This window comes from Lepidochelys kempii, chromosome 27, assembly GCF_965140265.1.
Source record: "Lepidochelys kempii isolate rLepKem1 chromosome 27, rLepKem1.hap2, whole genome shotgun sequence".
In the NCBI taxonomy this organism is placed as follows: Eukaryota; Metazoa; Chordata; order Testudines; family Cheloniidae; genus Lepidochelys; species Lepidochelys kempii.
In genome coordinates, this window is record NC_133282.1 from 15,474,552 (window position 1) to 15,500,945 (window position 26,394).

At 44.1% G+C, this 26,394-nt stretch overlaps 1 protein-coding gene across 1 annotated transcript in view; it reads right to left on the bottom strand.

Annotated features, from left to right (window-relative positions):
- Window positions 1-26,394, bottom strand: part of FBXO47 (F-box protein 47) — an 84,574-nt gene that overhangs the window by 22,679 nt on the left and 35,501 nt on the right. The window contains exons 10-12 of the mRNA XM_073325834.1: window positions 23,338-23,398; window positions 22,313-22,442; window positions 20,066-20,101 (exon numbers count right to left, since the gene is read on the bottom strand). Of these exons, the coding sequence (XP_073181935.1) occupies window positions 20,066-20,101; window positions 22,313-22,442; window positions 23,338-23,398 (227 nt within the window). The remainder of the gene's footprint in view (window positions 1-20,065; window positions 20,102-22,312; window positions 22,443-23,337; window positions 23,399-26,394) is intronic.

The window sequence follows — 26,394 nt, forward strand, 5'->3', positions numbered from 1 at the left end:
AAGTCACCGTGCCACAACACAAAATCTGTGTCCTGAAGCAATGTTGTGGTTTTGTTCAGCAATGGTATTGCACAACACCAACCCAGAATATTTCCAGTGGAAGTTGTGCCACAATGTGAAGTAACAAGTTGCCACACATTCTTTACACTATAAAAAAAAAAAGTCACACTGTTGACACATGACACTGAACAGTCCCAGAAAAACAAGACAAGTGGCCATTCTTAATATGAGTGGTAATTAGGTCAAAGTCATTGGGAAAATGAACCTTAAAAACAATGTTCTTTCGAGCAGCAACTTCACCTTTCAATGTAACTCACTATTAACTGGTTTCAGAGTGGTAGCCGTGTTAGTCTGCATCAGCAAAAACAATGTGATTTTCCAAGAGTGGGTCAATTGACCCTTTGGTACAGGCTATTATACCTGGTGGTGCTCTCACAAAAGCCTCCAGGAGATGGCAGTAGAGGGCTGCAGTAGATTTACCAGATCTTTCCCAAATAGCCTTTGTAAAGTCAGGCGTTTTGGGGGTTTGTTTTTCATTTGTTTGTTTTATTTCGTTTTTCCTCCTAGAAATTGAAACACAAAGCAAAAGCTAAAAACAAACCCAAGCATAATGGCCTCTGATAGCTGCCTAGTGAAGAAAACGATCAGACTGTACAGAATGGGAATGCCATGATGATGCAACTGTGCTGTAGGAATTTTGCTGCATAGGTAAACTGTATAGTGTAAAAACAATTAGTTGTTCTTATATTTTGCAGCATACTCTGCCCATATAGTTGAGTCAGGGTTGCCAACTTGTACTTTAAAATCAAATCTTACATTTGAAAACTGAGATTGTTACAGAGCTCTCTCTGTGGAGTCTTCCAGAGACAATGTGTGAACTTCAAACCCTCTCCCTAAAAGAGGCTATAAAACTGCTGTGTCTTGATGTGGCATAGAGAGTGTTCCTTTGGGACGCAGTGGAGATTAATGTAGGAAGGACCCAAATGAAGGCAAAGAATCGGAAGATTCAGGGATTTCTGCAGCTTGAGCTTTCCCACCTGCTGCGTTCAGGGACCTCATTAAGCCTTCCGCTGTCAGCAAGTCAGCTCCCTCCTGGTTAACATGCTAACCACTTGTGCTTATTAAATACGCTGTGGCTCTTTTCCCAAGAGTGAGGCTGCTAACCCTAGTGTTCTGACTAAATTTCACCTGGTGGAATTATATTGTTCCTCCCTAAATTCCACTTGCACTTTCAATTGCATATAGTATTTTTTTTCCACTTCCTGTACTAAACTTATGTGTGTTGTTCCTTTGTATTGCTGTGTTCCACCCCAAAGATAGCTGAATTCCCATGGTGGAATGGATAATCCCTATATATATCTTCCTTTGGCACACTGCAATCCTAGTTAATGTTTGTAAACGGCTTTGAGATAATTGGATGAAAGTTGCTAAGGAAAACAAAGTACAGTCATTATATATATTATAAGCAAAGGTGCAGTGTGAGGTCATTAAAGTAATTAAAATACTAAACATTTGCTGGTCATATGATTCTATTACAGCAACCCATGCCACCCTCTGTCATGCAAGTTACTTGACAGAAAAGTCTATATTCTACTGGAGTGTTAAATATATCATGCTGCACACCAGTGACCTTATCTTGCTCCATCTACAAGATTATTTTTATTATTTTATTTTTGTATGTGTGAGCAGAGTTAGATGACTTTGTGGTTAAAATACCAGCAAGATGTTTAATATAGTTCTCCCATTTTCCTACGACTAGTGAAGCTGTACTAGTGCTATCAATAGTAGGAAGTTTTAAGGGAAAAGTCTAGGATAGACATATGGAGTCAGATTTTCAACGATATTTAGGTGCCTAAAGATACAGATAGGAGACTATTGGGATTTTCAAAAGTACCTAGGCAGATTAGGTGCCTTGCATCCACTGGAAACATAGGGTAGTTGCAACTTTATTTAAGCATGGTTATTAAACTCAGCTGCAAGGGCGGTGGAGACAGGGCATAAATATTCAGCAATATTAAGATTGCACAGTTCTCAGAAACTAAAAATCTTTATACGTTCATACTGTTTAGGGAAAACATGCTAGAACCTTGCTACAGTAGCAGCAAATAGGTTTAAAGCAACTAGCATGGGTCTGTACCCTGTGAGAACAGGAATTAAGAACTGTCACCCAATCCAGTAAGGAAAGTCAGCTTTCTATAATACAGGGTGATGAACTAGAGGAGCCACTAGAGGTCCCTTCTAACCCAAATTATTATAGGTTCAATGAAATTGATGTGCAGTCTAGTTAGTCTGCATTGCATGGGTCAAATTAGCAAATGGTAGCATTTATTTTTTGCAGGGGAAGTATTTCTATGGCTGTAGATTCTACTCGTCTTCATCCCGGATTTGGCTTGTCCTTGTGAGTATTAACACTCCTTAGATTGTGACCTCTTTTGGGGACAGAGACAATATTGCCAACCCCAAGCAGTCAAAAATCATGAGTCAGACCTCCCAAAAAGTCATGTCTTAAAGATCATGAGATTTTTAAAAAAGTGTTCTTTTTATTTGCCTTCTTTAAGGTACACTCACATCATGTTTTTAAACTTTTCGCCGCAGCTAAGAGCTCTAAATGCAATGAATAGCTAGAAAGCTACATAATAACAGAAAGCTAGAAAGCGGAGATTCTCTTATGGTCTCTTGCCTCCAGGAGTTGGGGCTTTAAGAAAAATACCAAATATGGTGAGACTCACAATAAAATCATGATGGGTGGCATGACTAGTATCTTCCTACATATGCACACAGCACCCAGTTCATTGTAGGCACCACCACAATGAAAATAAATAATGATAATACATGGAAGAAAGAATGCAGTACATACCTAATTTCATGGCACTTCACTCAGAAGCTTAGAGAGGCAGTAAAGGTTCTTCAGTTCTTATTTTAACTCTGTTTAAGTAAAAATTCTCCCTCATTTGCCAAACACTTGTTTACTCCTGAGATTTAAATGGAACTCTGAGATGCTGTTAAACTGCTCAGATGTATCTTTTAATTTACCCTTGAACAGAGCCGTTTAAAGCTTTTTATGAAACGACAAAAATCTACAATAAGCCTTAAGATTGTGTCTGCACCAGCTCTGCTATTCATTCTATTAGCATGTGGAACAAATTAAGGTGATATTTTGTATCATATGATCACTTTAATGAGATCTCAGGATCAAACCATTATGTTTTGGTTAATTAGAGTTTCTATATAGGCAGTGCCTCCAATGTATGTACAGGCAAGCAGACATATGGCTCAGATCTAAGAGGAAGTGATGGGAGCCCATAGAACCCAGGTTCTGGCCTAGCTCTCAAAGAGAACATGAGCCAAGTGCTGATATGGTGCTCAAAGGAAGAGAGACCGAATCTTGGTGCATTCTAATAGCTGAAATTCCATACCATACTTTCCCTTTCTCTTCTATACTGAAACAAGGAAAACATGAATCAGATGCAGTAGGAGGAATGAAAGATCTTTGAAAATTAAGCACAAAGTAATTAGAGGAAAGGACTAAGCATTAATCCTTTATTTGAGGATCCACTTGGTCCTGCAGTGCAGGGCTCACACTGAGATCATTCTGTCAGATTAACCCTTGCTGTAGTGATCCTAATCTCACTTTTGTAGTGCTGCATTAATCCATTTGCTGCTGGTCCTCACTGCAGCAGCAGAACAGAGTTGTATTCTTTTAAAGTGCCATGGAACCTCAAAGCTTCTGAAGGACAGAATGGGATGTTTACCAGCACACAGGCAATTAAGGTGTTTCCCCATTTCCTTCAATCCTCTTGGCACCAGAACAGGAGAGACCTAGTCTAAAGGAAAGCAGAAATGGAATTAATGATCTCCGCCACCTCTTTCCTGAAGCTGATCAGAGTTATTAAATATAAATAATACTTTGTGCTTCTGCAGTTCCTTTCATCTGAGGATCTCAAAATACTTTGGATACATTGGATCACTGAGTCTCAAACACTCCCTGGGAAGCAGATAAGATACAAAGTGAAGCAGAGAGAGGTTAAGTGACTCCTCAACGTCACACAGCAGATAAGTGGCAAAGCTGGGCGCCAAATGCAGGAATCCTTAGTCCCCATTTCTAACTAAGATATTTCAATGGAGGAAATGGGAGATTGAAAGAGGCAAGGCAGGGAAGAGTGTTGGTCAGATAAATGGGAAGATGGTGCAGGCTTGTGAAAAGTCCACTTCTTGTGCCCTCTGGTGTTATACGTCCTCACTGGACATTCTGGGCTGAGTCCAGATCATCCCAGCTCCAATAAAATGAATAAATGCCAGCTGAGGAGCTGGCTTTTCCAGTCTACTCCTTCCCTAGTAGAATAAAGGCATATTTTCCAACCTCCAGGAGCACAAGCGACCCATTCCATCCTTCAGCTTTACAGAAAAATAGACATTGGTACAAGAAAGTCCTGGTTCACTAAGACTTCATTAGCCTCTCAGATCAAATTCCTTTGGATTTCTGAAGAGCTAAGCAAGACTGCCAAAGCGTAATGGGTGCTGTTTCATTCTCTGTTGCTTTTTAAGATGCAGTGTTCAGCTCTAAATAGTTAGGAATCTGTCAGCACCACATGGAGATAATCACCTGTTCAGGCCATGGGAAGCTTCTCAGATAGGAAGTTTACTGCAGCCAATACCATCTTGGCCTGTGGTCTTATTCACCATCTCAAGTTAGGCAGGTTGGTAGGCCTGGTCATTGTGGGTGACACATCTCCAAGGAAAATCTTGTTTCTTCAGGCAACATTGCTGATGATTCAGTAGGAGCTCCATCTATCAAAGCACTTAGATTTGACAGTGTGGTATGTAACTATGAGCTTTACAGATTATGTCTGCACTGTACAAGTTATCCAGGCAGTACTGCAATAAACTAGGGAAGGGATCTCTCAGCAACAGTCTCTCTTCTTTGTTTGTTCCAAAGTTCTGGCCAGGAGGCTGGAGATTTTGTCTCTAGGACATTACAGAAAGTTAACACAAAGCTTAGCTAGGAAACCTTGTGGTTGCTGATCTTTGGAGGGAGATATAAAATGAGGGGTCTGACAACATAGTAATTAAATGTACCATGGCATTTTTTGCAAAAGTGGGAGTGCTATCACTTAAGATCCTTATCAAATTCCAATTTGGAGAATTACATTTTGTGTTCCTAAATCCCCCCTACACTTGCAGTTTTTCTTTACCCCTGTCCTAAATTATTGTCTAATGTTGCTGTGCACAACGAAGCAGTTGCCATGTTCCACATCAGAGTTTGGTGCATTTCAATGATTTTTGTATATCTAACATTTGTAGTGTATTCTGGTATCCTTTTGAACAAAAGATGCTATAGAAATGTAATAACCATAAGATATCTTACTTTTTCCAATGGGGGGTGGGGGAGAGAGAGACAGGTTTGTGGGAAACCATCCTATTTTGAACATTTCCTTTTAACTGAAAAATACCAGATCCTACAATTATTGGGACACTGATCTTCTTGCTTTAGGGGGGGTAGGATTTCAGTTTTCTAGAGATTTAGAAAAAGCTGAGTTCCTAAAGGATTTCTTGGTATGTAGATAACAATGGGAGGAGGAAATAATGTACCTTCTTAACAATTAAACATATTCCACCATCTCCTATCATACACTCATGTTTCTCAACTTGAACATAGGATCCTGATTCATTATAGAACCAAGTTTATCTCAATACCACAGAGAACTAGATACAGATTCTCCACAACATTACCACAGCGCAGCTCCAGAGAAGTAAGCCAATAGTGAGAAGAGAATCTGGACTCTGGTAAGGTCTTGATACTAGAAATGCTGAATCAAGAGAGTAAAACAACAAGGAATGTCATAAATATTAAAGAAATTATCGAACTACTGTTTCAAGGTTCCTGCTCTACTATTTTTTGCCACGTGCCTAATTTTGAGTATCTGCCTTTCTCCATTTCTAAAGCCTGTGGCACAGACTGCGTCTTGGAGGATTGTGTGCAAATTCATTCTCTATTATTGGTTCCATCAGGAATCACCACGCATCATTTACTTTTTCTGCCAACAGCGAGAGCTGTGGTATATTTTCATTCCTTGGTGGACTGTCTGGCACCTCCACCTCCTTCAGCCAAGGGTAGGGGGAAGCATGGAGGAAGTAGGAAATTCTCACTGCAGGTTTTCTTATTATTCTGTAGGCCTGTAGAGTGACAGAGTTACAAATCCCTCCACAGCCAAGTAGAGTCATTGAACTAACCCTTAGCAGCAGGCACCGGGAAGCCAGAGTGTATTAGCATGCAGCCTGTCAGGGAGCATGAAACCTACTATTACTCTGAAAAGAACAGCAAACCTGCTCTTTTCTTTTCATTGCTTTTAAAAGAAAGAAAGAATATGAATGCGCTTTTCTTTCTTATCAAAACAACCCTGAAATGGATTTTTGTGCAGAGGAAAAAGGCTTAACATGCATTCTGCCAAAATGTCTAGGTTTTTATTGGGTTTTCAAAAATAACAAAACTGCCTACTTATTGTTATGACTTTTAGCGCAATTTGATGAGGGGGTGGGATCTGTGTAATTTAGGTCAGTTTTAAGAGAAAAAGGAAAACTGGTGCCTAGTCTAACCTAGTTACCAAACAGGAATACATTCCACCCCCACTTCCTCCAAAACTGAGCCTTTGGAAAATTTCCAATATGTGAAATGGACTCCGAATTTCTTCCTCATCCCTTTGTAATGAGAAAGGGGTGGGAGAAGGTGAAGGTTAGTGCTTTGAGCCTCTTCGCTTGATATAGCTAAAGGGAGGTGTGCAGGTGTTTTCTGCTCCTCTAGACTCAGCTGATTAGTCAAGCTTTTCTGGAGGATGAGATGATAATTATCAACACATCAGATTACCGGATTCCTCCCTCTTATCTGTCCTCATGTGCTGTTCACTACAGAGAGAAGCTTAAAGAGCCTCTTCCAGGCTGTGGAAGCCTCACTGCGTGAGACACTTGAAACCAGAATGGACAAAGCCTGAAATTGGACAATGTAGGGAACAAGTCTGCACTGGGTTGGCGTAGGCAGGTGACCTACTACATCTTTGCCATCTCTAAGTTTGGTGATTCTCAGGGCACCTCTGATTTTACAGCTCAGCCAGATTAGTTTGGGGTGCAGAAAAAGGAGTTGTATGTGAGGTTTCCTATCAACTCACCTGGCAGAGGTGCTGATAGCTACTCTGGATCCTAGCTTTGAGTTTTAACTTAGGTAGTACATCGGTTACATTTGTAGCAAATCCACCCAGCAGATTTGGGGGCACAGAAGGTAGTGGTTAATTCTTCCTGGAGGTTAGGAGAAAAGGAGGATAATTATCCCAATTTTACAGATGAAGGAATTGAGGGACAGAGAGATTCAATGACTGGCCTAAGGTCATGAAGCTAGTCTGTGGTAGAGCCAGGAGTTAAATCTGAATCTTCTGAGTTCCAGTCCAGTAATTCATGGATTTTAAAGCCAGAAGGGACCACTGTGATCATCTTGTCTGACCTTTTGCATAAGAGGCCATAAGGATTCCTGCTTCATGCCCAAACTGTGCTTGAACTACAGCATATCATTTAGAAAAATACCTGAAAAGATAATGCATTGGATCAAACAGATCATCATATACATCCAAGGGCCATCAGTAAGGACTCATCCCATGACCATCAGTGCTTTAACCAAAAGACCACCCTTCCTCTGTTGTGCACTTCCCCGTGCCTCAGTTTATATATCTGTGAAACAGGACTAATATCTACCTCCCAGAGATGTTGTGAAGCTTAATCCATTAATTACAATGCTTTCTGATTGTTGGATGGAAAGTACTATAGACAGACAGACTATTAGCATAAACATAAAGGTTCATTGAAGAGTTTTATTTTCATACACACACAAATTTTTTGGGGGGGAGGAGGGGCATATAAACTGTCACACCCTGATCTGTTTCTTTATCCAATTGGAAAGTTCAAGCATTCAAAGGGTTAAAATCCAGCCAATGGCAATATACCTTGAGGATGCCTGAGGGAAATACTTGCTGTGTTTGTATCCATTACCATTCTGAGAACAATATATGTATAAAAGCGATCACAGTGAAATTCTTGATAGAATTAATCTGTTGCCCACTGTTGCTAATTGCAGCACTGGCCTTTTGACACCATAGCTAAGGTGCTGACAATGTGTCCATGATATAATTCTTCCCTGTTTATACCTTCACCATACAAGAAGGGCACTGGTTTAAACCATGGGATTCCTGAAGGCCTCAGTGATCTTTTCATAGATAAAAAAATAAACTATTTTGCAATTATAAAAGTACCTTGGTACTAGTGCCAGAGACCAAGAAAGTGAAACTGACCTGCCTAATTTCATTGTCCAAGTTGAATAACCTGCAAAATCTAAATAAGATTAATGAACAGCATAATGAAAATAAAAGTATAGCATTGATTCAGATCTCAGTTATGTTGGTGTAAATCAGGAGTTGTTCCATTGAAGAGATAGTGGAGTTACTCTGGTATATAAGGTCAGAATCACACCCCATGTTTTTGAAAATTCTTTCTGTTTTAATAATCTAATATACTATTAGTAACACAGAGAAGGAAATCTTTAAAAATATACTTATATGCCTACTAGTCTGATAGTGTCCATTAAACAATGCAGAATAAAATACTATTCCCATTATGCTTAGAAGTTTGCATAACACCACCAACAATCCTTTGCCCTTTTTATTTTGAAAACAAAGCAGTCCAAAAAGTTTTTTTTGTTAAGTATTAACATTGTATTCCATGCAGATAATCAATAGTAAATACATTGCATTAAAAGACAGCTAAAGTGCCTTTAGTCCCCACAAATGGTCCAGTTGTGCTGTAAATTCAAGTATGTGGAAAGTAGGCAGTTACTAAGAGAGAAAATATTTTGGAGCCAGGTCCTGCTCCCATTGAAATAAAATGGGTTTGGCCACTGATTTCAGCAGGAGCAGAAACAAGCCCTTGTTTTGTTTGTCTTTAATAAAGCCTATTGTATATTTTCCCAACTGCTGAATGCACAGAGAAGTGATCAATTAATATATGCCCTGATGTTGTTCTCCATTTCAGTACAAGCAGCACCGCTACACTCTAACAACATGATCAACAGTTGCCACAAACTGCAAGGGCGCTGTCCTTAAAAAGACACATTGGGGTTGGCATTAGCGGTTGGTTGTATTTTGTATCTTGCTGTAACCAGCAGAGCAATTGACTGAGCACAGCTACCAGCCCTAGCCCATTTTATAGCTATAAAATACACAGATCAATATACACATGTACATTATACAATTTGCTTCTGAGGAAGCCCAGCCAAAGTGTTCACCCAGATCTAAACTGAAAACTTCAGAACATGGCTATAGAAGCCAGGTGATATAAAGACCTTCTTCACCCAGGTGCTTCTAGGCACACAGTTGGCATTCCTTCCTATAACTTTGCACGTGAGAATGGCAGGATTAGCCTGCATCTCCAAATCTGAGTTATGCTGATGGCCTTCTATTTGGTCCCTGCTCCATTTCTTTGAACGATGGTGCAGTACTTGTAGGTTGGCAGTGAGAATCCTTCACAACTGCCCTGTAGAGTAGGATATAGAGCTGTTCTATTGTGAAGCCACATGCAATGAAAACTAGAGACTATGCATGCTGAAAGGTTGATCCCTATTGATTCCACTGACCCAAAGTGGTCTTAGAGCTCCCAGAACCAGACCTCACTACCAAAGAATGCCTGGGATCACTTGTTTTCTTCTATCCCACACTCATGCTCCTATATTTTACCAATAAGCATTTAATTCTGGAATTAACGCTGCCAACTAACTCCTTTCTGTGTCTTATGGGCACATGAATCATGGGCAACGTAGGGGCTTTTACATGGACTTGGGCCAAATGGCCTCACCTGACATTAAGGGCTAGCCGATGCAGCTGTGCTGCTGTAACACATCTGGTGAAGACTCTCTATGCCAATGGGAGAGAGCAATCTCTCTGGCATAATAAAACTACCTCCACAAGAGGCGTTAGCTATGGTGGCTTCTCCCACAGACAACAGCGCTGTCCACACCAGTGCTTAGATCGGTGTAACTTATGTCCCTCACGGGGGTGGGTTTATTCACACTCCTGAGTGACATAAGTTATACCAACATAACATGTAGTGTAGAGAAGCCCAAGGTTCCAAAGAAATGCAGGGAAGCACATGCCCCTGGTAACTCACATTGTTTTAACACTTCAAGGGTTAATTCTGAGTTGTCCAGAAAAATCTTAGCTAGCTGAACTGCCTGGGTGATACCAAATATGTTGGAATAAATTGGAGTTCAGATAATTGGCAGTCAATAGACAAGGATTCAGCCTCAGGCAGACACAGAAAGGGAGGTTTGGATAACAGGAGTTCAAATCATCAGGATTCCACAGCACACTGTTTTCTCTGTGTTGGTGATTTCCTTCTTTAGCCCCTCTGCGGTCCACTCATGACTCTAGATCCAACCACAACAACTAGGTGATGTTGGCTTAGAAAGTAGAGTCTGCTCACATCTGTCTCTAGGGGATAAAGGAGAAGGCAGCTGGTACTGGAACATTGTACTGCATCTCTGCTCTCTCAGAACATTGACACAGGAGCCCACAATAGCGAGGTGAAGGGGTGAATAATGGAGAATTGCACTCCAGTCCAGTCTCCTTCTAGGAGAGAGAGCGGAAGAGGAGGTATCAGGTGCTAGCACACTGCACTACCTCTCAGCCAACCACAGAGAATGATCTCCATATGGTGAGACAGCAGATCCTCTTCTCCTCAAATGTGGGGTGAAGTATTGTACAGTCAGAGACAGGGACTGACAATTATAGGTTAAAACTTATCAAAACCTACCAAAGAAAAATTTAAAATTCAGTTTTGATAAATTCCTAGCATTTACAATTTTTGCAGTTTTGATAATTATTTATGGACACCCCAAGCATTCCAGTGTCGCTGAGAAGTCATGCTCAGCAAAGTGGAGCTCTGGAAGGGTCTGATTGTTTCCTATAGTTCAAGGAGAACCATATTTTTAACACCGAATAAAACTTTTTGCTCCTTGAAAATTAGCCATAAATTTACCTAAAAATAAACATAAAAATTGCAAATATTAAAAAGATGAAAACCAGAAAGCATGGTCATAGCATAATCAATAATGAATTTTTTCTGTTCACTGCTGGGAAATTAGGAACATTGCCTTAATAGATAATACTGATTGTTCATTTAATGATTAATCTGATATCCAGTCTATGACAGATCCCAGTATCAGATGCCTGCATGGAAGAAACCGCTTAGTGGGCTACTATGAAATAACTGCCCATAAGGAAAGTTTCTTCCTGACCACAGGCATTCAGACCACAGGCCTTTGGCTTATGCCCTGAAGCATGACAGTTTATTATATAACTTACACATTTTTATCCTACTTAACACAATTTTGCATGTTTTAATTCTCCATCTAAATGTCTAATCCTCTTTTGAACCCTACTAAGATCTTGGCTGCAATAATTTTTGTGGCAGTGAGTTACATGGGTTAATTATGCATTGTGTAAAATATATTTGCTTTACATTTGGACTCTTTCACAATCACTGGATGTCCTCTTGTATTATGAGACAAGTAAACAGAAGTACCCAACTGACCTTTTCTTTGCCAGTTAATATTCTGTATAAATCTAACAGGTAGAAAAAATGTGATTATTTTATAAAGAGATTGAAATCTCCTACCAGATTATAACCATTTTAATAAAGGCCAGATTTATGGTATACACTACATCAGTGGTTCTCAAAGCTGGTCCACCGCTTGTTCAGGGAAAGCTGGTGGGCCGGACCGGTTTGTTTACCTGCCGCGTCCGCAGGTTCGGCTGATCGCAGCTCCCACTGGCTGCGGTTCACCACTCCAGACCAATGGGGGCTGCGGGAAGCGGCGTGGGCCAAGGGACGTGCTGGCCGCCCTTCCCACAGCCCCCATTGGCCTGCAGCAGCGAACCGCAGCCAGTGGGAGCCGCAATCAGCCGAACCTGCAGACACGGCAGGTAAACAAACTGATCCGGCCTGCCAGGGGCTTTCCCTGAACAAGCAGCGGACTGGCTTTGAGAACCACTGCACTACATGACAGTGTTCCTTTAAACTTATTCGACTGAGGGCAAGAGGAGAGAAATCAACCTTCTAGCTCAAGATCCTGCTTGGAGCTAAAGTTTATCTTCTAAATATCCCTAGAGAGAGAATGTCTGGGCTGATGGCCCATAAAAACTTGGCATGGTTCTGCCTGACTTACCCTGTTTGAGCATTTTGGTGTCTTCATGACATAATCAGATGCACCAAAAGCTTCCCTAGTGGCTAAGTCTGAAGAAGTATAAGCCAGGGTCTAAATGCCACCCAGCATCCATACTTATCCTTAATGGCTATATAAATTCAGCCCATGAGACTGAAAACATTAATTAGACAGACCCTGCCTTTGGCAGTAATCACCGCCAGTGACAGCTGAACCAGCCAGTAGATAAAATATGCACCAAACATGACATCAGAATAAATAGACAAGGACCATGAAAAAACAACACAACAAACTCACCCTGTTTCTTCTGGGAATGCAAATAGCACTTCACACCAGCTTTTGGAGTTTGTTTGGGTGTCTGTCTTTCCTTAATTTTGGGCCCACTCCTGCTCCAGTTGGAGTCAATGGGAGTTATTCAACTGGGTTCAAAGGGAGCAGGATAGAGCCTTTATTTTCTGTAGATTAGTCTTTGGTTCTGACCGCAAAGGATAAGAAAAAGAAAACCTCTAGAGATCTAATGCTAAAGTCCTTACTCAGGGCCAGAATGTGATACCAGTGAAAATCCCCAGTAGAGGCCTCATCTAAAGCCAACTGAAGTAAATTGAAAGACTCCCATTGACTGCAATGGACTTTGGATCAGGCTTTAGATGCATTGATTCCAATAGAGTTACTCAGGATTTATGACAGTGCAACTGAGTTCAATCTCTAGATCTCTGTCCTCACTAAGATGAAACTTCCATTGACTTCAGTGAAAAATTTGCTTGAGTTTACTTCAGGTTTTAGCTCTGGGAGAACAACATTTTCCATAATGCTCTTTCCCCACCCTCTCCCATTGTAATCTGATCTGGTTTGGCGGCTGTGATGAGAGTAGAAGACAACCTGGGTTTGGAGGAAGGGATCTGAGGTCTCTCATCGACCATTACATCTCCCTCAGGGGCATCAGCAAAATAATGTGACTGACCAGAAAGGACAGGTGATTGGAGAAATGCCACTGAAGGTGAATCCTTTACAGGGCATGAGCCTTAGAACGGCCAGATCTTCTTTGCTCCCTGGACAGAGGGGGAGAGCTATTAGCCTGAAGGAGAGACGGGTAGGGTTCGAAGCAGTGGGGTGGAATGATGAGTGGAGGAGGAAAGGATGCGGGCCCAGATTGGGAACTGCTCATCTTAGATGCCTGAGGGGGAAGGGAAGAAGTCAACACTACACAAAAAACCCCTAACTCAACTACAGCTTTCCCTACTGACACCCCCAGGGCTCTGGCACCAAACTGCAGGCAGACTGATGTCATAATGCACTGCCCCTGCTTCAGGCTCTGCTGTTCCCAGAGGAGTCCTGCAGAGTCGCATCTTTGCATTGCCCTGATTCGTTCTTTTTCAATGCTCCATTGGGTCTTTTGCCTCTGGTTCCTGTTCCTTTCCCGACAGAGGAGAGAGTTTGCAGTAGAATAACAGGAGACTCTAACCCTGAAGACAAGGGAGGTTGTGGGGGCGGGGAAGGAAAAGGAATGTGCTCAGCACTGTTCTGCTTCCACAAAGCCCTCCTTCTCATGGCCAGCAGGATCCACCTCAGAGTATGTTGTGTGGTTGGTGTGGTTTCGGAACTTCATGGCTGGCCAGTGGTGTGGTCTCCGCTGTGGACAAAGATACGAGTGCATTAAAAGCTAAGGAAGAGGCTTTAATTTGGGGCATGCTGGGAAGTTTGAAACCCAGACCTGAAACAACAACATTTAACCTATACAAGAACCCATCCTTATTAAAAGGCAACTTCCTGCCTTAAGAGACCACTCCATATGCCACGGAGTGCCCTCCTTCTCTAAGAGAAGTCCTATTTTCATTAACCAGCTGACTTGTGTAGATCTGCGATCACTTAGGACAGGTTTCATTGTATTCATATTCCCCAGTGCTGGAACACTATTGCAGGAAAAGCTGAGGACACGTCTATGCTACGGGAGCAATAGCAGCAGACCACAACGCTGCAGTGCTATAGCCCCGTTGCACAGACGCTTCCTACATCACAGAAAGGTTTTTCCCCATGGATGTAGGTCATCCACCTCCCTGAGAAGTGGTAGCTAGGTCAACAGAAGAACTCCTCCACTGACCTAGCCATACCTAAACTAGGGTTAGACCGGCTTAACTGCCGTGCTCAGGGGTGTGAAAACATAGCTAGGTCAACCTACTTTAAGTGTAGACCAGGCCTTAATCCAGTGTCACACCACTACAGTCCAGTAGGCTAATACTATTGCCTAAAAGGCTAACTCCAATGCATTAACCACTTAACAGGATTAAAGTGGGGAGAGAGAAGAAATGAGGACTTTGGTGAAATCAGGTCTCAGGTCCTCCAGAAAGAAAGGACTGTTCAGTGGTTAGAGAACTAGCTTGGACTTGGGAATACCCAGTTCAATTCCCTACTCTGCCATAGATTTCCTGTGTGACCTTGCACAAGTTACTTAGGCCCAGATCCAAAAAAGGTATTTAGGCTCCTATTTCCCATTGAAATCAATAGAAGTCAGAAGCCTAAATCCCTTTGAGGTTCTGGGTCTTAGCCTCTATGGCTCAGTTCCCTGTCTGTACAATGTGGATAATAGTACTGCCCTGCTTCATGGGGGGAGTTGTGAGGATAAATGCATTAAACAATTGTGAGGCACTCAGCTACTATGACAGGTTTCAGAGTAACAGCCGTGTTAGTCTATATTCGCAAAAAGAAAAGGAGGACTTGTGGCACCTTAGAGACTAACCAATTTATTTGAGCATAAGCTTTCGTGAGCTACAGCTCACTTCATCGGATGCATACTGTGGAAACTGCAGAAGACATTATATACACAGAGACCATAAAACAATACCTCCTCCCACCCCACTCTCCTGCTGGTAATAGCTTATCTAAAGTGATCACTCTCCTTACAATGTGTATGATAATCAAGGTGGGCCATTTCCAGCACAAATCCAGGTTTTCTCACCCTCCGCCACCCCCCCCCAAACTCACTCTCCTGCTGGTAATAGCCCATCCAAAGTGACCACTCTCTTTACAAAATGTATGATAATCAAGGTGGGCCATTTCCAGCACAAATCCAGGTTTTTTCACCCCCCACTTTTTTTTCCAAAAATCACACACACAAACTCACTCTCCTGCTGGTAATAGCTTATCCAAAGTGACCACTCTCCTATTCAGGGGACACCATCACAGGGCCTAATAACATCAACCACACTAACAGAGGCTCGTTCACCTGCACATCCACCAATGTGATATATGCCATCATGTGCCAGCAATGCCCCTCTGCCATGTACATTGGTCAAACTGGACAGTCTCTACGTAAAAGAATAAATGGACACAAATCAGATGTCAAGAATTATAACATTCATAAACCAGTTGGAGAACACTTCAATCTCTCTGGTCACGCAATTACAGACATGAAGGTCCCTATCTTACAACAAAAAAACTTCAAATCCAGACTCCAGCGAGAAACTGCTGAATTGGAATTCATTTGCAAATTGGATACTATTAATTTAGGCTTAAATAGAGACTGGGAGTGGCTAAGTCATTATGCAAGGTAGCCTATTTCCCCTTGATTTTTCCTCCCTTCCCCCACCCCCCCAGACGTTCTGGTTAAACTTGGATTTATGCTGGAAATGGCCCACCTTGATTATCATACACATTGTAAGGAGAAAAGGAGTACTTGTGGCACCTTAGAGACTAACCAATTTATTTGAGCATAAGCTTTCGTGAGCTACAGCTCACTTCATCAGCTGTAGCTCACGAAAGCTTATGCTCAAATAAATTGGTTAGTCTCTAAGGTGCCACAAGTACTCCTTTTCTTTTTGCAAATACAGACTAACACGGCTGTTACTCTGAAACCTGTCATTGTAAGGAGAGTGGTCAGCTATTACCAGCAGGAGAGTGAGTTTGTGTGTGTATGGGGGTGGGGGGTGTAAGAAAACCTGGATTTGTGCTGGAAATGGCCCACCTTGATTATCATGCACATTGCAGGGAGAGTGGTCACTTTGGATAAGCTATTACCACCAGGAGAGTGAGTTTGTTTGTGTGTATTGGGGGGGGGGGGTGAGAAAACCTGGATTTGTGCTGGAAATGACCAACCTTGATTTTCATACACATTGTAAGGAGAGTGGTCACTTTGGATAAGCTATTACCAGCAGGAGAGCGAGTTTGTGTGTGTGGTTTTTGAAAAAAAAAAGGGGGGGGGTGAGGAAACCTGGATTTGTGCTGGAAATGGCCCACCTTGATTATCATACACATTGTAAGGAGAGTGATCACTTTAGATAAGCTATTACCAGCAGGAGAGTGGGGTGGGAGGAGGTATTGTTTCATGGTCTCTGTGTATATAATGTCTTCTGCAGTTTCCACAGTATGCATCCGATGAAGTGAGCTGTAGCTCACGAGAGCTTATGCTCAAATAAATTGGTTAGTCTCTAAGGTGCCACAAGTCCTCCTTTTCTTTCAGCTACTATGGTAAAAGGGTCCAGAAGACATCATAGGAAAGAGACAGACTGAGGAATAACAAGGGCTATCAGGAGAAAGGGTAGAAGCTTCCTGTTGCTCACCACCCCCAAAATAGATTCCATGCTGGAATTAACCCACTCCTGACTGCCCCAGGTGTCTGTGAAAGCCAAGGAGTCATTTGCAAACAGCAGAGAGAGAACATCAGCGCCCCTGATTATTTGGAAATGAAAAATCTGCATTTAAAACATTCACACCATCAGTTACATCTTGGAGGATGGAACAGCATCTATTATTAAAGCCCGTCAGTTTTAATTTCCCAAACCCAACTCAAAAGGTACCAATCTCATCTTTGTTACAGCTCCAGTCCAGCTGAGTGCTGGGTCTGGAATCTGCGTGTTTTGAGCATTTGTGTCAGAGAGAGTGCGAAAGAGAGAAATAAAGTGTGAGTAACTGTGGGTGAGCATGTGAAAGTCTGTGACTGTGTGTGAATGAGTGAAAGAGAAAGGTTGTGAGAGAGTGAAAGAGAAAAGCTGGGTGTGAGTGAAAGAGAAAAAACCTGGGTTTCAGACATCAACAACTGGAAGCTGAAGATTAGCTGTGACTGTAGGACCATGAAAAGAAACACATAGATTTGAACTATATCAAAGGCCCCCTGCTGCTCCTCTCTTCCTGCTTCCCTAGATGCAGTATAAGTGCAAGGCAGCAAGGTTAATTGAAACATATCTGAATCAACCCTGCTGAGAGGATTCAGACTGCAACAAAATGTAACTTTAAATGCATGGTCGGTTCCCAAGTCCTAGGTGAGAGAGACTCATACTCCCTCCCCTGCTCCAGAAGTTTAGGATTCCCTGAGGGCAGCTGTACCTGGAGGTAAACTGGCTCTTTCTTATTCATGGCTCAGTACATCCAACTGCATGGCTCAGCATGCGGTGGCTGCACAAATCAATGTGAATGCTGAGGTTAGGCACCCCCATAAGAGAAGGAAATAGATTTAGAGGTCAGATCCTCAGCTGTGTAGCACCACTGAAATCAATGGAGCCATGTTGATTTACTCCAGCTAAAGATCTGGCCCTCAGAGTCCATTTGAGTCAGTACTGAAGCCTGCTGGGGTCCCGCAAAGGACTTCATACAACAGGCCAGCAAAAGGCTGGGGGACTGGGACATGTCTCCCTCATTTCAGGTGGCTGCACCTCTGTTGACGATAGCAAAGGAAGAGAGAACCAGCCTGGGATGAGATCTGTCCACTCACCTCAATGAAGAACAAGGCAGCGTTGGAGGTGGGGTGGCTGCTGATGTAAATTACAGCAAGAATAATGGCTGCAATGAGCAGGATGGCCAGGACTATGCCCACGATGGTCCCGGTGTGAATCGGGGCTCCAGATGTCTTTGTGGGAAGGTCATTTCTCACTCCTGAAAAGGGGATCGTGACAGAAGGTGGGAATGCAGGGAGAATGGCTGGGATCAGAGAGGCAGAGAAAGCACACAGAACTGGGAACAAGGGGAGAGACTTAGGCTTTGTCCACACTACCGTTTTTGTCAGGATAATTTACGTCACTCAGGGTGTGAATAAGCCCTAAACACCGGTGTGTTGGTGGGAAAGCTTCTCCTGCTGACATAGCTACCGCCGCTCGCTGGGGGTGGATTATTTAAATGGATGGGAGAGCTCTCTCCTGTTGGCTTAGAGTGGCTATGCTAGAGAGCTTACAGCGGCGCAGCAGTGAGGAGAGAGGACTTTGCCCACACTAGTATTCATCCTCAACAATGATATGGTGATGTGCATACCAGTGCCCATTGGTGATTACATTTGTCAGGCCTACTGAATACCTTCAGTTACATGGGATACACCTCGACTGTCCTGTGCATAGTGGTGGCAGCAAGTTGGGAAGCTTGGTGGAAAGGAAAGTCAGAGACAGTTCCCCCAGTGCTGCTGTTCTTGTGAAGCCAAGCATGTGGCTGGTTCATAGAGAGCAGAAGTGAGCTACTGTGACTATCAAGGAGATCTCTGTTAGTTCAACTGGTAGAGGCCCATGATTCGAGCTGAAGGATCTTCTACTACCGGCTTCCCAGTGCAGTGTGTGTGACTCACCTGCAGCCAATTAACTTATTACAGTGATGCTTGCAATACATTCCCCACATCCTGCTCTTGTGTTTTTTAACCCCAAAATAATTTAGATGAAGCAAACTGTCCCCCTGGGGAGTGGGGGAGTGGCTCCTGAATCCTACAATCCCTTTCAGAGGACGGCAGTATTTGGCTGGAGAGATGAATGAGCAAGAGCTCGCTCAGTCTATATTCCTCATGTACCAAGATGCTCATTCTGATGCAAACCCATTAGCCGTATGCTGCCTGGTGTTCTTAGCATATCGTGCCCACAGTCCCTTTCATTTCTTAGTCATGAATATTCAATTGCACAGAGGGGAGAAGCAAGCAGAGCCATGGAGGGTGATTCAGGTACAGATTAGTATTGACATTACCAGACGTTCAAGGTGCAATTTGGCTGAAATTGAGAAGGTCTCAGATTTCAAAGGCTTTTTGGTTACAGAGGGCCTAATCCTGCACCTATGATAGTCAGTGGGATTTTATTATTAACCTCTATGAGCAACTTTAGCATAAGTGGGATGGACTTATGGTTTACATATACACCTTCCACAAATGTCCAGGGATGCTGGTGCCACAGTACTGACTGTGAACTATACATCACAGCAAGAAACATTGTGACAGTCCTCAGACCCCAGTCGTAACAGCACTATGATAACCTAGACATCAGAGATGAACCATTGGCATAAAGGAAACAGAGAGAATCAGAGCTGGACTAATAGCAGTGCTGCTTTACAATATTAAGTTTTAAACATTCTCCTGAACTGTTGAGGAAACTCAAAGGCAACTCACCTGTGGGAATACATGGGGACCAGAGAGTGAAATGGATTATATAGAAAGTGAAAACTGATCAGCCTAGTTATCTGCCAGGGCTGAGAAATAGACAAATACAAACACACCGCTTCAGGGATAATCAGATTGTTCCAATTCTCTCAGTTTTTACCATCCCAAGGTAGTATTAGTAACCCAGGTGAGGATAACAGGATTCTGATCTTGCTTGCATCCCTTTAAATCTGGGGTTTTCTTGCCCTCTCCTTTGACTTACTATAACTAGCCAGAGAACAAGGTGAGTGAGGTAATATCTTTTGTTGGACCAACAGAAGCTGGTCCAATAAAAGATACTACCTCACCCACCTTTGTCTCTCTAATATCCTGGGACTGACACAACTGCAACACTTCACATAACTAACCAGTGCATTTGATTTCACATAACACATTCCCCTTAGGAAGAATCTGACTGGGTGATGAGAAGGTTAAAGACTTACCATCCCCTCCTGCAAACTGATTCAGCTTTGTGTCATCTGTAAGAGGGAAACAAAAGCAAGAAAAGGGTAGGAAAGTTAGTAGACCTTTAAGGGGCTCTTCATTTTGTACACCACTACACCCCATATATAGTTCCGCCCCTAAAACATGCCTCTTTGTATTGCCCTGTTACAGTTAAGAGTAGTTTTACCTCATTCAGTTTGGTGGGGGGAAAAACACTCAGAAAACAAGACAAGACAATAGTGAAATGTCAGGGGTTTTGTTTACAGTCCCATTCAGTGCATGTGGCAATTGAAGTTCTTAATGAATCTCTCCTTAAATAAGCACTCTCAGCATGGAAGCACTGTGCGTAGTAATGAATGTATAAAGGATCAGGCCCTATGTTTGCGTGTGATGTGCAATCACACTCTTCTGATAGGAGTGGATAGGAATGGCAAAGGTTAGTTGATTCATGAGTGTGTGTGCACATGCATAATTCCCCAAAAGTCTAGATCTGGAAAATTCAGACCCGAATGAGGTAATCACTTTTAAGATTCTCTTTATATTTAATCTATGCCATTTGCTGCAACATGTCAGTGTACATTGCTAGCTCTCTGCTGACTCATATAGGTAAGGCAAGGATGTTAACCCAGAGTCCACTCCATGGGGGGCCAGAAATCCATTTCCACTTATTCTCTGCCTGGAAGGTAACACCATACAGATTGTAGGAGGCTCCCTGTCTGACATGAGCACCTATGAGACAGTCCAGCAAAAATCCTGACCCAGATTTCTTTGCTGCTTAGCTTGGACTCTGTCTACCCCAGGCGCTGAAATAAATGACAGGACGCCAGCTAGTCAGCTGCATTCACATACGTCTCCACTGAGCAAAGCCAGGCTGGGTGGGGAAGATGCAAAGGGGTGCGTCCTGTTTTGCTTTGCTTCTCAGATAAAATTTGCTGCCTCACACAGCTGGCTGCTTGTTTCTGTCCAAGATTACAAATTAATTTCACGCTTGAATGTGTCACAAAAAGCCTCTTGTTCTTCCAAGACTCAACCGTGAGTTGGAAAATCAGCTCAGTAGTTTTGTTTTTTCCCCCTTCCCTTAATTGCTCTTTTCAAAGTTGATCCGTCAGCCACGCACTCTCTATGCCCCCCATTCTCCATTGCTCAAGGACAATTACTCATGTTCCTTTCTATTTATTCTAATTAGCGTTTTGCATGAGGAACTATTAAACAGTGAAATTGAAGTGATACCTGCCACGGATGGGAAGACACGGCCCATGTGTTAATAGGATTAATAGGGGTGTCCCAAAGGACTCTGGGCCTTTACTTGGGGCTTCTTAAACCATCCGATGAAGTGAGCTGTAGCTCACGAAAGCTTATGCTCAAATAAATTTGTTAGTCTCTAAGGTGCCACAAGTCCTCCTTTTCTTTATACCAGAGAGAATTCCATTCTTGGACCAGAAGGTAATGCACATGCCTATGGGTTTATTACCCACAATGTGATGACACTGCCAGCCATAGGTCGTCAGTGGGGATCAAACAGGGGATCTCTACTGATTGAGCTAAAGTCCAGCAGGGTCCTTAACCTTTCATGGAGCATCCATTAGAAGGAGACAAAGTTCCGCACTGTGGTCTGGTGGGTTACACCAAGGGGAGGTTTTGGAGAAGAGTTTAAATCAAAACCCCAGACCCAAACAGACCCCAAACTAGAATGCTTGGATCATGACGGTGAGGAACTCTGTGGCTCCATGTCGAGAGAAGCTGGACCATGTTCAGAGATGAGTCTAGCATAACTTGCACTTTTTTCCAACCCTATCAAATGATGTATGTTATACCAGCTTGCTGTGCCTGCATGCCCCTTCACACGGGGGTTATTCATGATAGGAGAGTTTTATGGCTGCTCTGTAGTCACGTTATGCCACCAGTGCAAGGCAGCTGCAATGCAGCTGTGAGTTCCCCTCCACGGGGAGGTCTCACCTATGCCACCTTCTAGATCATGCTGAATCTCTCCTCTCTCTATTCTCATCTTCCTTTTCTCTGCCCCACTCCTCCTCTCCTTGTGCCTACAGCTATAGGATTGGCTAGCCAGGAATGTTAACTACATTCTCTTGGATATGACTTCATCTCACTAGGCCTGGGAGGGAAAGATCTCTCCAGGGACAGACATTTGGGGCAATGTGCCTGGAGAGCACTGCTACTGCTTGCCCTTTAGCCCTCGGCTCGCTTCCCCTACCCCAGCTATTCACCCCATTCCCAGCTGCCGGTACCTTCCGTGGTGAGGCTGCCAATGAAAAGAGAGGAGGTAGTGACATCTTCATCAAATGACGTGAAGGGGCTGTTTGGGGACGGTGAGTAGTGGTCGCTCTCTGCCCAGTCCTCACAGGTCCTCTCGTCCGACTGAAAAGACAAATGGAGAAAGGCTACTATTCCCAGCAATCTTCCAGCAACAGGACCCCTTTGTGCCTAAATCAACCCAGCCAGTAAACTGGGCACAAAGCAGCGACTTTGAGGATGTTGGGAGGGGGGAAACCAACAAGATGTATCACCAGAGCTGATCTTTCTTAGGCAAACCGATTCATTCAGGCAGTGTAGAGATAATTATACTAGCTAGGATTAAAATGGCAAGGGCTAAATATCTTCATGCTTCAGGGTGGATAATAATCATGCTCCAGAGGGTCAGGAAGAAATCTCCCCAATCGGATTGCACCTTCAGGTGCTTTATGGAGGCTTTTAGACCTTTCTCTGAAGCTTCCAGCATTGGCCAATGCCAGAGACAGGACACCAGATTAGAAGAACTACTGGTGTCTTCCAGTATAGCAAGAAGGTGGGATGCCAGATTACATGGGCCATCGATCATTCCTCTAAGGCAGGGAGGTGAGATACTTAACAAAATGGATCACTGTTTCTGGTGCAGCAGGGAGGGACGATACCAGACTAGATGGACCATTGGTCTGTTCCAGAATGGCAGTCCTTATGTTCTTATGGACCATGCAGAGCTCATAAGGAGTCTTCATCTCTGGAGGGCTGGGACATATGCCATTGTCTGAATCTCTTTTCCTTTGTTCTATGTCATAGGCAATTCAACCCTCTCTCTGTCTCAGGAGCTAAATGGCTACAAACAGGTCTGAGAACCAATTGTCTTAGTGGGAATTCCAGAGGCAGCCAAATCTCTCACCATGAGAGAGAGAGGTAGAGTAACCTGTGAGCAGAATCCACCTTTTCTGGGAAGCTGGGGGCCACTGACATCATCACACTGTCAGCCCAAGGGAAATAAGCCTTCCCTCGATCTCACCTCTTGGCCACAGCCATGTGACAGCCACTCCTCACGGTATCGGTCAAACCCACTGGAGCATCTACAGAGAGAAAGGATGTTACTCAGTGATGGGTGCATTCTCTTCTAGACACAGCTAGCAAAGGCAGCCAGGGTTTAGGCCACAATGGTCATGTGACCATCTTATGTGGGTGGCATTGCTTATCTCACACGTATGGTGGTAATCAGTGTGAGAACCCCAGGTGCTACCACGACGGGCATTATGTATAGATAATTGGACAAATACATATCTGAAATTAGCCAATTGCAGAGGACTGAAAAGATCAGATAGAAGGGGGTCCCGATGGACATTGGGATTCCAACACAGCTGTGCTGGAAGGACCCAAACTTTCCTCTTTCTGGAAGACAGAGAGGGGCAGGAAAATAGGACTATATACGTATATATACAGTGACTTTGAATTTCCGTCCTCTGGACTCTGCCAGGGGAAGGCCATGAACTCCGCAGTGTTTTTTCCAGCAACATCTGCACAAGAAAAGCAACATAATAATAATATTATACAGCACCAAGAAAACACCAGCTAGAGAATTCTCTGCAAAAACAGAGGGAACTGAGCAGAACTCTGACCTTAGGAAGGTCTCAGGGGATCACTGAAGGGTGAATCAAGGACTCAGCAGTACAAGGCATCCACCCAAAGACAAGCAAGCTGAGCAGAAGGGGGCCTCTGGGGAATTCAGGTCCCACAGAGTTCCTAACCTCCACTGTGCTGAAATGTTGCTCCCATAGAAATTAGGAGCTCAGCAAGAGCAAAGATTCAATCCGTCCTAGCCAGGGAACAGACGAAGAAGAAGCATGGTCTTGTGGTTGAAGCACTACACTAGAACTTAGGGAACAGTTCAGTTCCTGGATGTGCTACCAGCTTCCTGTGTGATGGTGGACAAGTCATAGCAGGTGGGATTCTTCAAAGAGGATGAGCCCCTTTTGGAAGTCAATGAGACAGTGACTGACTAGCTTAGGTCCTCTCTACAGTCCCACCCTAAATCTCTCCATGCTGCAGCTTCCCCACATGTAAAACGGAGGAAATAATTCCCTTTCTCCCAGCCTTTGACTGTCTTGTCTATTTAGATTGTAAGCTCTTAGCGGGCCCTGGGGACAAATGCCTCTCAACCAGGGCTTCTAGGTGTTACTGTAATACAAATAATAATAGTACAACTGAGCTTCAGTGAATTGGGGGTTGGAAGACCAGAGTTGCCTGCAACAATAATTAGAGATGGACTGCAAAAGGATTGCCATGAGCATCGGGGTTTCAGACCAGCCAGGACCCAGACCTGATCTGCCTTATTTGGGATTTGTTTTTACAACCAGCTTCACCCATCTCTCTCACTGGTAATAACAGAAGATTTTCTCCTCTGAAGCCACTGACTGGGTGATGGTTATTTCAGAAGGAAACCCCATGGCTATGGGTTATGCTTCAGCCTCAGCCCAGTGGGAGGCAATGAATTGAGGATTGATGCCTGCCTAGTATGCTAGCTTGAGGAAGGGAGTCAGAGCCATTCGCTGCCCCAGCTGTGTCACACAGGTTCGCTTGAGACTGGAGATGGAGCTGTTGCACAAAGGGGAGAAAAGACACGAGCATGAGCCCTGGAGGACTATGATAAAAGCAGAGACAGAAAGGAGGAACACAGCTTCCCCCGGAGCCCTATCCCAGTCATCCCCTCTCCGCCAGGGAGGCAGAATAGAGCCACCTCCTATCTAGAGTGCTGTTGGGAGTGGAGATGAAGAGGGCGCCAGAGGGAATGCTGTCCCTGAGCAGCCAGGCATTTCCTTGGCATGAACATCACTACACAGAAGCAGCAGATCTGTGTTACTGGGTCCCCTCCCCTGCCACCAGCTCAAAATACATCCTATTTCACTGAAACCTCATTAAACTGCTGCATACTCCTCATTGCCATGCTGGCAAAAGGAGACGGCCTATTTAAATCCTGGGATGGCAGGCAGAGCCCAAAGACATCCCCCCATCCCCACCCCAGACGCTGACCACTCTGGAGACTGGAGACCGCTATTTACCCTCAGGACGGGCACAGCGGTGACAGGCAGGTTCCCCCATCAACATGCCTCACTCCTGACCCAAGGGGACCCTCAGCCCACAACTGTAGGGACCAGAGGGGAGTTCAGTCTCCATGACCCATTCACCCGCCACATGTCCCTCCATCTGAAACCTAAAGTCAGCCCTGGGCAGCTCCCCTCCTTCCCTCACCGGCCTCTCTCTGCTGCTTGGAATCAGAGAAATGTAGGTCTGGAAGGGAATCTGAGAGGTCATCTAGTCCAGCCCACCCCCCACGCTGAGGCAGGATCAAGCATAGCCCATCCCTGGCTGGAGTTTGTCTGGCCTGATCTTAAAAACAGGGGAGGGCCAGGAGGATGGCAGCCCCTGCCACAGAAGGCTGCCTGGGTTGCAGAGCAGCAGGACCAGCAGGCAGAACTGCCTCATGCGGTAGAGCTGGGAGCTCAGCATTTACTCCTGGTCATGCCTGCTGAAGCTGCCAGCAAGGGGCCCTGTTGGTGCCAGTTACAGTGGTGGGGTATTTTTTGTGATGGGCAGCCCCCACCCCTTCCTCCCCCAGGCTGAATTCCTTTCTCACACGTTGCTCTCAGCTAATCTGTACTGTAGATGGGCCAGAGCCACAAAGTCCCGATGGAGAGCTGGGTGGGGTTTGATCCAGGGGTCCAGTTTGGCTCTGGATCCAGGTTAGGATTCCAAGCCCATCCCAGTTGCTTCAGGGTATCAGATCCGTGGGGTTGCTTAGGCCCATGGCAGAGTTAGAGGCCAACAGTCCAGCACTGTGGAAGCCACTCTGGATTGGGATGCCACTGAAAGGAGAAGGCGCACAGCAGAAAGAGACAATATTTGACTCCAGGCTGGTATCCTCCTAATGAAGAGCAGACAGGAAAAAAAGTTGGGGCTGGCCTTTCAGTCAGCCCTCTCTGATTCCTCCACTGGCCTCCTCCCCAGTTGGTAAATGGCATGTATTTTTCCCCAACTGAGCACTACTAAGGCCAGATTTCCAGAAATGCCTAAT